Source organism: Thamnophis sirtalis, unplaced genomic scaffold (genome assembly GCF_051295495.1).
Source record: "Thamnophis sirtalis isolate CommonGarterSnake01/CBP01778 unplaced genomic scaffold, rThaSir2_p1.2 scaffold_1, whole genome shotgun sequence".
Lineage (NCBI taxonomy): Eukaryota > Metazoa > Chordata > Lepidosauria > Squamata > Natricidae > Thamnophis > Thamnophis sirtalis.
The window spans coordinates 109,578,187-109,591,899 of NW_028261381.1; the positions used below are offsets into that span (position 1 = coordinate 109,578,187).

The window sequence follows — 13,713 nt, forward strand, 5'->3', positions numbered from 1 at the left end:
ACACACACACACACACACACACACACACACAAATTGGATTGGACTATCTCTCCTACCCCCTTCCCTCTCACTCTCAAACAAACTCTCTCTAAAACAAGCACACAAACACACACACACATACAGATCAAATCAGTACATTTCAGAAGCAATATCAAACACAGCTACAGAAATGTCGAAATTATTTAGAAGTTATTTTTTCTAAATAAAATGTCTAAAAGATCCTCAAGGTACTTCATATCATACAAACATGAATACAATTATCACATAGCATGAAGGTGGCACTTTTTCATTCTGTTCTGAGACATAATTGTTCCCAAGTAATTAATTTGGAATTAGTCAATGAGGGAAAAACATCAATTATCTTATAATCTTTATTTTTATACAATATGATTAGGGGAAATAGTTGTTTGTGGCTGAATGTATTCAGTGATCAGAGATGAAAAAAATGGGATGAGAGGAAACATACAGATGGACTCTTAAGAGCACTTACAAGGATTGGAAGAAAATAGATTGAAATATAAATGTTATTTATTCTCTTCTGTTTTATATAGTATTCTTGCTTTCCTTTGTGGGAAGTTATCATCCAGCCCTCTCCCAGAAAAATGAAATATCCTAGGAAATATTGAAAAGGCAGAATATTTATCTGGATGTATAAAGAAAGAAACATGCTTTAAAAGACAGAAGAGTTGCCTGTAGCTTCTTGCCCATCCCCACTTTGTCAATAGGCCATTGAGAAGGCCAGGCTAGCCCACTTTACATAATAAAGACTTCTCCACTGCAGCTGCAGGGGGAAGGGATATTACTCAACTCTCCACATCGCATCTGAGAACTCATCTATAACTGGATTCAAAAACAGCCTAGAGAGTAGCCCCCTGCATGGTACCATGGGAGTCTGACAACCAATCAGAATACATTTCTTACACAGGAACAGGAAACAGAGAGGTGGGACAAAACAGGGTATAAAAAGCCTAGCAAGCCCCTCCCTCACCCCTTCTCTTCTCCACCAACATTGAAGCACGTGATCACCTTTTCTGTTCAGGGCTCAAGCCATGTGGCCCTGTCCAACAATAAACCATCTTTTCAAGCAGCCTCCATGTCTCCAGTGTCTTCTTCCCCACTTGGAGCTGAACCCAGAAGGACATTTCTTTCAACACCTTCATTTTCAATTTGCAAGAGGTTTTTCTTTTTGGTTGGTTCTGACTTTCAAAATCTTTTAAAAGTCGATTATATTTCTCAGCTTGCCATCTCCTTACCTTCCCACCTTTCTGTGATCCCTTTTATGCTGTAATTCTTCCGCTGATCATTTCCTTACAAAAAGACTGTAATAGGAACCAAGGTTCATAATTACTGTGATATTGCTACTATTTCTGAGTTGGAGACTTTGGGCACTTCCCTAACATTTTAAGTATTTATATTATTATTTAAAGAAAAAAAGGAAAAATAATTCTCATATACAGTAAGTACACATTTAAAAGAGAAAAGGAAATGTAGTGGAGAAGAAAAAACACAATACAGATGGATAGGTAATAAATTTTGAATAACTAGCAATTCTAAAGTAACATAAGACTAATACCTCATACACGATTAACAACTTACAGCAATATAAGGCATTCCATATCCATTTCCCACTCAAAACATTGTAGATCCCTATTGTATAGTAAAAAGATTCAGTTGGCACAATTGAAATCAATTAAAAGAGAAAGAAAAACTAAACGCAATAAATAATGCATTAAACAAATGCTCAAAGTCAGTGCTTCTCAAACCTGAATAAATTATCCAAAATTGGGTAAGAGTGTTTTTCCTTTGGGTAACAACACATGGACTCATTACTGATCACAATGGGGACATTTAAGTTGAGTTAAAAGATCGCCATATATATTAAGGAGCCGAGATGGCACAGTGGTTAGGGTGCAGTACTGCAGACCACTTCAGCTGACAGTTATCTGCAGTTCAGGGGTTCAAATCTCACCGGCTCAAGGTTGACTCAGCCTTCCATCCTTCCGAGGTGGGTGAAATGAGGACCCAGACTGTGGGGGCGATATGCTGACTCTGTAAACCGCTTAGAGAGGGCTGAAAGCCCTATGAAGCGGTATATAACTCTGCTATTGCTATTGCTAATTGCTATTAAAATATATTTGAAAATCTCTCAAAGGATCTCATTACGATGAAAATCAATGAAATTACTAATGGTGATTTGACATGAAGAGTTATGACCATTCATTCAACAACTATTTGAAGTCACAACAGTGCTGAAGGAAAGGACTTAAATTAGAGCTCAAAGTTCAGTAAAACTTTCTAATAAGTGAGCAATGAGTAATGAAGAAAGAGAGGTTGGAAAGCACTGCTCTAAATAATATACAGGCTATATAACAGAAATTGGATAACACAAGATCCCCCAAACCATTACTTTAGTGCTTGTTTATTTATGATGTTATTTGTCTGGAGGTTTTTTTCTGGACTTCTCCAGCAGGACTGAGATAATAGAATTCTAAGGACGAACTGTTCTGCAGAGAACTGAATAGATAGATTAATGCATTAACATTTACTTCAGTTCAAAATGTGTTCTAATGCAACAAAAGCAAAAGTATCAAATATAAAGAAATACAGCAGAAATTGAAAAAAAAATCCTTAATCTGTGCAAACTAATTACTTTTAAGAAAGAAATATAGAAACGAGATATTAAAACATAGAACAGACTTGTACCAGAAGGCAACAGGAAATATTTATTTAGGAGAAAGTTTTGCATTACAATTCATAGATAATTAAAATATGTAATTAACACTATTACAAAGTACAATAATAGATCCCTCAAAATTTCTGCATTTTTAAAATGAAAACAGAAAAACAACAGGTACTGAAAAACTGACCTTGTTTACAACACACATCCTTGGGAAGGATCTGAAGTGGTGATACGTTTTTATTCCCTAGGTTACTGAGAACACGTACATAGCACATACTGTCATGTTCCATCATTCAGAGAAATGTGAGGCATTGGGTTAAATGTGTGGGTTGCATCTTAGGTTAATGTTTGAAGTACAAAATCTTATATTTAATTATATTCCGATCTCTAACTTATCTGGAAGATGATAAATTTAAATCAATTTGCTTCAAAATAGGATTAAATTAATTCATTAAGAATACAAGAATTCTTGTTATGCTCCTATTCCTTTGCTGGACTTCATCTGTCTTTTAATCATTCATGTCCATTTGAAACAAAATCTACAGGCTAAAACATAGGTAATCAAAAGCACAATGGATTGAATTGCCTGAAAAATAACTTTGCTAAAGTGGTACTTGAATGTTGCTTCTCCAAAATATCTGTTTAATTCTCAAATGCTCTGATGCTGTATTTATTAATTAATTAAATTGATTAAGCACTTTATGTGGCCGCCCAAGTCGCACACAGTAATTGTTAGCTAGGACTAACCATCTTGTGTCTCTCTTCCAGGATGAAAATGAGACTGAGAAAACTAGAAGAAATTGGGAAAAATACCGACCTTAAGAGTTCAGATATTTGGAAATTCTGGAAGCTGTAGTTCTAATGCATGTACAGCCCCTCTCCGTACAATTCTCAGTTCCCCCATCAATTCTCACCTTCAGTGTCACCAACACACAAGTAATTATCTGACAGGACTTCTAAAATCTCAAAAAATGAATTGAAAGGGATTATTTCATGATGGATCTCAGTGTTCTGTATTAATTCTTTTCATGTTAAGTCATGAAGATAGTGCTTTACCTCTTGAGATGGAATTTGGAGGTATACCTAGAAAGATTCATGTGCTGTCAGAGACAAGGCTGCTGAACTCTCAGGATAATAACATAAGGAGACGTATCTCCCCCAGTTCTAGTCTTTCCTGCATGTTTATCCAGCAGTTACATCACAAAACAATGAGAGTTTTGCACACCAAAGTTGGAACTTCTTCACTTTATTGGATTGAACACAGAGAGAGGGAGTTTTCAAACATAAAAGTCCAGCAGTTCAGAGCAGCAAATGAAAGGGCCACAGCATCATCTTCCATGCGACTACATAGGTGCATGTCCTTGCCCATATTAGCTGCATACAGGAGTCATTACTTTTGAAGTCACATGCATTTCACTCCAATGCTTTTTTAACAGCCTTTTTTTGAGAGTCAGAGCCAAACTGGGAACAAAAGCTGTGGGACAAAACATTCTACAAATAATGGGCCTTTGAATGGAGAATAAAGTCATAGGCAAGTTAAATGGAAAGAAACAGGAAGTGGCTGCTTTCCCCAGAATGACAAAAGCAACATTGCAATGTGCCACCACAAGCTAGGCCCCTTTGAGACATGCACACAAGCTCACAATTCACATAGAAAAGGACCATGGTTGAATCATGGCTGTACCATGCTGGTGACATTAATCTGACCCCTGTTGGCATCCCTGCAGACAACAATGCTTACTGAACAAGATACCAGTCTCTTTTGCTCAATATTATCAAATATTATCTTATTAAAGATGTGACTCATGAATCCTGGTTCATTTTCGTGACCTACTATGAGCTTTTTTCCACTGTTCATTCCTGCTGTCTAAATCTTCCCTCAGGCTCCCTAATTCTATGTACAATTTGGTTCCTAAAACAGGCACCAGAAAGGACAAGTGCACAAAGAGGAAATACAATTGCTAAGATAATTTTCATTTTGGGAGGAAGTCTCTCGGGTACATACAGAGGTGGTGGGCCACTGTCAATACTGCCACCATTGCCTTCTTCTTGGCAGTCTGGGGGAGCCCAGCCTTGCTCACAGTGACAATGCTTGAAATTGTTGCATATGCCATGATTATGGCACTTTGTGACATCACAATCGTATCTCAAGAGGGACACATTAACACACTCCCTGTTAATACACATCATGCCATTGCCACAAGGAGTGCCATCTCTCACTGCTCCAATATCGATGATCTTCATCCCACTGTGGTAATCAGTTCCCCAGAATTGTTTATTGCCCTTAGATGTTTGAACTATGGTGGTGTGGTTCTCCAAAGAAGGCAAGCTTTCCACATTTTCACACTGGATTCGACCGCATAGGATATTCTTAGGCATACATTTGTTATAAATTCCATGTATAAGGCCACAGTTGCCAAACCGATCGCCTTGAGTATTCATTTCTCTAAAGCAAACTTCTGAAGCAACTGTTGCTTTGCTGCCAAAGATTGCTTTGCATTGTCTATCATGAGTATTGCAATTCCCATTATAACAATATGCCCCATCATTGCATGGGGCACCATCTTGTACATAAACATCTTCAGGACACCTCTCAGAAACTCCATTACAATACTCGGGGAGATCACAACTGCTTCTCTTATTTCGGCAGACTGTTCCAGTAACTTCATGCTGACAATTGGAACAACACTGTCCAAAAGCACAAGTGGCCCCTAAATGTAACTTACAGTTAGATTGACAACATGGATCCAACTTGCATTCAGCTTTGGTACCACAGTCACATTGCTCTCCATTATCTACTACTTTGTTGCCGCAGAATTTTAATTTAAATATTTTGTTAGGGTCTGGTGGAATTAACAAACAGTTCAAATTTCTTTGATTGAAGTAATTTATATAACTGCAGTTGCTAAACTTATCGGTTAATACTTGTACTGGGGCCATAATGCATTTTGCTCGTTCACACACACAGTATTGTGTATCATGTTGCATGCCAAGATTATGTCCTAGTTCATGGATAAATGTGTTAGAAATACAGTACAAACTGGATGTAACATATGATTCAACAGCTGATCCACTGTCATCATCACAAATCTTTCCTAAGTATGTTAATCCTACTATACGATTGAAATTCTTAAATATAAATAAGTGACCAGCATCATTTGGTAAACGAGCAAGTAATGAGTCTCTTCTCCAATTAGTGAATTCTTCAAGGGTTTTAAAGATGTCATCATGAATTGATATAAGATTTCTTTCTGACCATATTTCTAGTCCAGCAATAGATAAATGAACAGAAAGAGGCTCATACAATATGTTTGCAATGTAGAAGATATCCAAAACATTTAAAGCAGTAAGAGTTTCATTTTTGCTAAATTTCAAAAACCGTTCATGATCAATCACAATAGCAATCTCGGCATACCTCTCGTGTGACCACCAGTTTGCTTTAGATACACGTTTTTTGTCTGGTTTTTTGTCAGGATTTTGGATCATGGCTTCCTGATGTCTTTGCTCTTCCTGTGTTAGGCCACACATCATTGGAATGACTCCCACCTTTTGTTCTAATCGAAAGACTACATGTTGAAATGTAACGGGTTCTGGAAGTGGCTCTATTTCATAAATCTTATCTTTAAATTGCAGTAGGCTCCTGAGTCCTCCAGAGCAAGTGCTGATGATGGCCAGAGAGAAGGGCTCACCCTCTACAATGCCAGCGTAGTAACAGTCATCTCTGAAGAATGGATAATCTAGCTGGAGATCCCCATCCTTACTATAAGTGAAGATGGGCAGATGCTTGGGGAGTAAGCCTCTTTTCTGCCTAAGGTGCATTACAAATTTCCTCCCTTCAATTTGAAACAAATAGGTCACATTCTTGGATTTCTGTTGTCCAAATTTGAAAGTTAACGACCTTGGAATGGTTATTTCATAAGAAGCATAAATAAAGCCCCAAGTTGGTTTCTGAGGGGCAGTTTCAGTCAGGAAATTCATCAAGAATGTCATCAAGAGCCAGGGAAGATGAATATTCATATTCTATGGCCAAGAAAGGAATCCCTTAAAATACAAAATACATTTTCTGACATTTCAGTTCAGAGAAGGATGCTCCCAGCAACCGATGAGAATCTAGGAACAAGTTTATAAGGCTGTAAACAAAATGTCCTCCACAAAGACGAAGAGGATTCTATACCAGGCAACTGTAAATGGGGTTTCCTTTGGAATGTGGGTGGAGCTTGGAGATCCAACATGGAATAGAATGGCAGACCTAGTCAGGCTTCTTTATCAACAGAATTTGTTTTCTAATTCTGGGATTCTTTTTTTAGGGGGGAGGGGGTGACTTGTGTTGCTAGCAATTTCTACAGATGGCCTTTTGTAGTGAATGTTTGTTTTTCTCGGTAAATGTAGACATGTCCACTGTCCAATGCACAGGTGGAGTATAGGTGGTACCTTGCTCAATAGTAGTAACTGTGAAAGGGATCTTGGAGTCCTAGTGGACAACCATTTAAATATGAGCCAGCAGTGTGCAGCAGCTGCCAAAAAACCCAACACAGTTCTAGGCTGCATAAACAGAGGGATAACATCAAGATCACGTGAAGTGTTAATACCACTTTATAATGCCTTGGTAAGACCACACTTGGAATACGACATTCAGTTTTGGTCGCCACGATGTAAAAAAGATGTGGAGACTCTGCTATTGTATTGTATTGAGTTATTTCTATTCCTCCTGGGACCTGATTTGAACAACTTTCTAGATAAGTCATTTGAAGATTTTGAGTCTTCTCTCTATGAGTTGATGAAGGCTTTTTAAAGGGTGCACAACTATGTATTAATGATTAAGTACTTTGGCATTTCTCATTTGGAAAGGTTTACAAATTACTGTCAGAAGTAGTTTTCACCTAATTAAGGAGGGATGGGTTGTGGGAAAATGCTGCACAAATATTCTGAATTCATAAAAAGGAGTTTTCTTTCCCCTTTGAGACCTAGATTTTTTTTAAAAAAAACACCACCTTTATTAGGTGTATGAGAACGACCAACCCAGGGCAGCCCTTAAAGTGCACAGTGGAATGCCAAGTGGCATTCAAAAAGCTAAAAAGACTGTTTTCTGCAGAACTGGTACTAAAACAGTCAGATAAACCCTTTGTAATCCAGGCAGATGCCACTGATGTAGCAATAGAGGCACTCCTCCCAAGGCTGTTGCAGCAGCCACCCGGGGGAGCCACTCGCCACCTCCCCAGACCAGGCCCGCAGCTCGTACCAGACCAAGGCCGTAGCTGCCCATTCCCTTTGTCCATCCATCTGGTGGGAGCAGCAGCAGCAGCACTGGTCATGACTGAGAGCTTTCTTTACCAGCTGGCTGCCGAAAAGTTCTCCCTTTTAAAAGCCTCCAGTGATGGAGCAATAGGATCAAACCCGCACTTTAACCAACCAACTGGGGCTTAGTTTGGAAACAGAAGAAAGATCTGGTGAGTGGCTATGCCCAGGTTGGGGGGGGGGCGGTTGTTGGGTAGGGTGAGTAGCTGAGTAGGATGTCTCTGAGCGAGCGCTGGGCAAGCAGGCGGTGGACGACCTCGCTTTCCAGTCCAAGGTCTTTCCCTGCACACAATGCCTGAGAGATGCTTGCAGTGGAGGGCAATTTGGGGTTGGCAGGTGAGGGAGGGGATGGGGTGGGGCAGGCCATGAGGTGGGGCAGGTTCTTACCGGAGACTGGCAGCTCTGGATGTTGCAAGTTTTTCGGCCTGGCATGCCCCCCCCTTTTTGCCACCCTTGCAGTGGGTGTGGCTTGGTGGTGGTGATCATGTGACTGATTGTGCGTGAGTGATGTCAAGTTGGCCATGCCCATTCAGTAACATGCCCTCCCCCATCTAGCCATGCATACCGAACTGATGGTAAAAATTTGAAACTCATCCCAGATATGAATGTGTTGTGTTCTTGCTCTCTCTCCCTCTCCTTTTCCCCCCACTCTCTCTCCTCTCTCCCCCTCTCTTTCATATGTTCCAAGTGTGATTTTTGCTGTATGAGGAATTGGTAGCTGGGTACATTGATGGCACTGAGAGCTAATATTTCCTATGGAATAAAAACATAAAGAACTTTTTTATTTAAAACAGATTAATCTTAGTAGAACTGATGAGAAAAGTTGTAATTGAATAACACAGAGGACCGTGTTGGAGATGTCTTTCTCCAATAGTCACTGAGTGGCTTCACAATGCTGAACATCCATAATAATTTCATCAATAATTTAGTAGGATGCAGTTAGAGAAGATCTGGTGTGCAGTGTTATGTTGGCAGCCCATATTCTCTATCATCAACAATTCATCTTGATCTTTCTTTGACATCCAATGTACTGTTGGTATAGCCAGCAAGTTTAGAGACTTCATTTTCAAGCCTTGTTTTTCATTGCTAATCTGAAATTTCCTCAACTAATCCTCACAAAACTTAGTTTGCCTAAATCGGAGGGTTTCTTCCCCTTCAAACAAGCCAGATTTTTCAAAAGGGTAGGTGTCTCAGGAACACCTTTAAAATATTGAAATCTGAAATCTCTTTGTTTTTCAAATGGACTATTAATCCCTTTGCTGGTTCTGGATTCATTGTGGAGTCTTAGCAAGGGGGAGTTATACTAATGTTCCTTCATCTTTTGATTTTGTAGCATGGATTCTTTCCTTAAATTATCCTGATTGGCTCCTTTGTCCATCCCCGAAACAGATAACCAAGCAAGCACAAACAATTATGAAACAAAAAGCAGTGATTATTCCAACTACAGCTGAGATTTTCATATTATCTTCAGACTGTACTGGAGGTGGCCCACTGTCTAAGCTACCTCCATAGCCTTTATATCTACAGTCTGGAGGGGCCCATCCAACATTACAGTGACAGTGTTTGAGAGTGTTACAAACTCCCCGATTGTGGCACATTGTGACATGACAGTCATATTTCAGAATGGACACAGGGACACAACTACCCTCAATGCACAACATGTTATTGCCACAAGGAGTACCATCTCTCACGGCTCCAATATCATCTACCTTCATCCCAGTGTGGTAGTCAGTACCCCAGCACTGATTATCTCCAGTGGAAGTATGAATTATTGTAGTGTGATCCTCCAAAGAAGGAATTTCTTCACTTTTACACTGGATACGGCCACAGAGGATATCCCCAGTATCGCATTTCTTGTATTTTCCATGTTCAAGGCCGCAGTTGCCAAAGCGATCACCTTTATTATTCACTTGTCTAAAGCAAATTTCAGAAGCGACTGTTGCTTCACTACCGAATATCATTTTGCACTGCATATCATGAGTCGTGCAGTTCCCATGATAACAATACACGCCATCATTGCACACGGCACCATCTTGCACATGCACATCTTCTGGGCAGCGCTCTGAAGTCCCATTGCAATATTCAGGGAGATCACAACTGCTAATCTTCTCTCTGCAAACAGTTCCACGTTGACGATACTGACAGTTAGCACAGCACAGTCCAAAGGCACAAACAGCCGCAGGGCGCAACATACAATTAGCTTGGCAGCAGGGATCTGACTTGCATTGTGTTTCTGACCCACAGTCACACTGCTCTCCCTTTTCCACTCTTTTGTTACCACAAGATTCAAACTTAAATGTTGTGCTAGTGTCCGGTGGGACAAATAAACATCCAGTGTTTCTATAGTGGAAATAATCTTTATAACTGCAGTTACTAAATTTATCAGTCTCTGCTGCATAGGGTGCCATAATGCAAACAGGCTTTCCACAATGACAAAATTGTTCATCATGTTTCATTCCGAGATTGTGTCCCAGTTCATGGGCAAACAGTTCAGAAATAAGAAACAAACTGGAAGTTCTATACGATTCTATACCACTTGCCCAGTGACTGCTACATATAGTCCCAACATAAGCAAGTCCCAGTACTACCCCAAAATGGCTATATGCAAATAAGTGACCAACATCATTTTTTAAAATTTTAAGCAGGTGGTCTTTTCTCCAAGTATTAAACAATTTAAGAGTGTCATCTGATGAAGTGGTAATCTGTATGGGGTTGCTTTGTGACCATATCACTAAGCCTACTATTGACAGATGAACAGAAAGTGCATCATAAAATGAATTTGCAGTGTGGATAATATCCAGAACTCGCATTGTAATAAAAGATTCATTGCTGTTAAACTGCAAATATCGTTCATGATCAATCACAATTGCTACCTTAACATATCTTGTATGTGGCCACCAGGATTTTCCAAAAACTTCTTTGTTTCCAAGATTCTCTGTTTTAGGAATTATGTCCTCTTGATGGCTCTGTTGTTCTTCTCCTACTCCACAAGTCATTCGGGAAACTCCTTCCTCTACTTCTAACCGAAACACCACGTGTTGAAAGGTAGAAGATTTCTGAACTGGTTCAATTTCATAGGTCTTATTTTCCATTTGCAAGAGACCTCTCAGGCCTTCTGAACATGTACTGAGGGTGACTCGAGAAGGGAACTTTCTCTGAATAAATCCATGGTAGAAACAATCATCCTTGATAAAAGGATGATCCACCTGGAGATCTCCTGCTGTATCATAGGTGAAGACAGGAAAGACCTTAGGGATGAAGTTCCTTCTTTGCCTGAGGAATACCACTTGGGGATTTCCTTCAATGGGCAGGAGGTAGCTCACATCCTGGGGTTCTTCTTGCCCATACTTGGGAGACAGCTTCCTTGGGATGATCACGTCGTAAGAGGCATATCTGAAGCCCTGAGGAGGTGCCTGTCTAGAAGCTGCATTTTGGATGGTCTTAAACAATATCACACTCAACCATGACAGATAAGTATTCATTTTCACAAAACAAGGGTAGAAACTGACCCTATCCTAGGAAACGAATCCCAATATGGATGGGCACATGGGAATTCAGGGTATTTGTCTCTGTGTGTGTGTGTGAGAGAGAGAGATGTTGGGATTGAATGAGGGTACAAACTGACCCTAAGAAAGGAATCTCAATAGGGATGGGAATAGAAGAATAAAACTTGTTTGTGTGTGAGAGAAATGTTGAGACAGACTTAAACATTTGAAAATGAGGATTCTGTACATAGCAACAGAAACAGGCAATAGGTTTTAGAATGTAGGCGGAGTTTGAAGAATTGAATATAGAATAGAAAAGATAGTAGCTGAGGTTGAGCTCCCTACCCTTGCGTCCGTGGCTGGGTAAAGTCCCTGAGCAAACTAGGAAGTCTGGAATGGGGGAGGGACTGGGAACAGCCCAGATGCCCAAAAACTCTGATGGAACCATTATGGGATCCTTAGAACAGCTGAGTGAGAAATTTGTCTGAAACACCTTTCATGATGAGGGGCTGTTGTACAGCCCCAAAAGAGAGAGTTTGCAGCTGAGAACTTTGAAGAGGGAGAAGCAGACTGGAATGCAGTCCCCCTTCTCCACCCACCAGGGAGAATGAGCCCAAGACTGCTTCTGGTGGCTCCTCTACACAACAGGGAAGCCAAGATGGGCAACCATCCCTCTCTATGAACTAGAGATGAGGGAAACTGCCAAACACACCAAGAACAGGGATATGGGGTCCAAAATGATGTGGGAAGAGTAGTGCTGAACAAATCACCCCAATTCAGGGGGAAAACTCTATGGGGACTCAGATCAACTGGCTCTATTTCTTGACTTGCTAGAGTCCACTTAGAGCACTAAGGATACCTTTACCCATCACAGAGAGCCATGGTGAATAACATCACCTAGCGGCTAGAGGGAGATGCAAAGGAATGGGTAGCAGCTCTCCATAAGAGGAGAGCCCCCCAGCTGCAAGACGTCGACAACCTCCTACAAGAGAAGCTTCATTTCATCAAGAATGTTGTTTGGTTACAGGTTTTTGTGCATCAATTCTTAAGATTAAAAATAACATCACCGATTATCCATTAAATGTAACTAAATATTTCACTGTCGTAGAGCATTGTGTGTTCAAATTACCATTAATATTCTTTCGTTTGTAACAATCCTTATTTCCTTGAATTCATAATTATCTATCAAGTAACAATAAGCCTTTAAAGTATTATAGTATCTCCTTTTTCTAAAGAGAAAAAGCAGAGATTAAAACAGAAAATTCCCATTAATTTATGATATACATTTATATTTTCAACTGACCATAATGTCACCAATCATCCAGAGCTCCAACAATAGTTTCCATTATTAATTATTAATCCATATAGTAATTAAGTATTTCAATTCATATATGTATCAATTGTTCATTACATCATCATTGATCCATTTAATATACAAAGATCTTTCTAATATAAAATAGTCACTACATACAATTATACCAATATGTTCATCTCATCCCACTCTTATGCATTGGGATCATTATTGTCCTTAATATAGCGTGTGAATAGTGCTTTATATCATAACAAGAAAAAACTTTCATAGCAATAACTATAACTTTCTGTTCCTACATAAGTAAACAGTTTCATTCCCAGGTTTTTTTATCTAACCATTGGTAAAACAGGTCCCATATTTTGTAAAATTGCTCGTCCTCTCATTCTCTAATTTCAAATGTAAGCTTACTCATTTCAGCACATTCCATTATTTTCCGAATAGTTTCCTCCTGTGTTGGTACTTTCTCGTTTTTCCAATTTTTGGCAAATACAATTCTAGCAGCCGTTAAAACATTTATAATCAGATATGTCAAGTCCTTCTTGTATGTTTCTGGTATTATTCCCAATAAGAAGAGTTCTGGTTTTAAGTCAATGTGTTTATGTATCATTTTCTCCAACCACATGTGGATCTTAGTCCAATATCTTTTAGCTTCAGTACAAGTCCACCATATGTGGTAGTATGTGCCCGGCGTCTGATGTCATTTCCAGCATTTTTCGGATTTATTCTTGGACATTCTTGCAATTCTCGTTGGGGATAGGTGCCACCTGTAAAACATCTTATACAAATTCTCTTTATATGCGTTTGACGTTTACATTTTATAGTTTTGAGTCCACAGTGTTTGCCATTTCTCTAAATTAATCTCATGCCCAAAGTTTTCCCCGCAGGCTAACATAGTTTCTTTGACTTATTCTTCCTGAAGTTTCACCTCTAATAAGTAGCCA

General features: G+C 39.5%; 1 protein-coding gene and 1 pseudogene across 1 annotated transcript; both read right to left on the reverse strand.

Moving 5' to 3' along the window:
• Positions 1-4,502: 4,502 nt before the first annotated feature.
• Positions 4,503-6,796, reverse strand: LOC148049655 (disintegrin and metalloproteinase domain-containing protein 20-like). The gene has a single exon (XM_087722866.1). It carries the CDS (start codon positions 6,695-6,697, stop codon positions 4,535-4,537), a length of 2,163 nt encoding a protein of 720 aa, XP_087578992.1. The 5' UTR covers positions 6,698-6,796; the 3' UTR covers positions 4,503-4,534.
• Positions 6,797-9,273: 2,477 nt separating this feature from the next.
• On the reverse strand, positions 9,274-11,457 carry LOC148049656 (disintegrin and metalloproteinase domain-containing protein 20-like; annotated as a pseudogene).
• Positions 11,458-13,713: the final 2,256 nt, after the last annotated feature.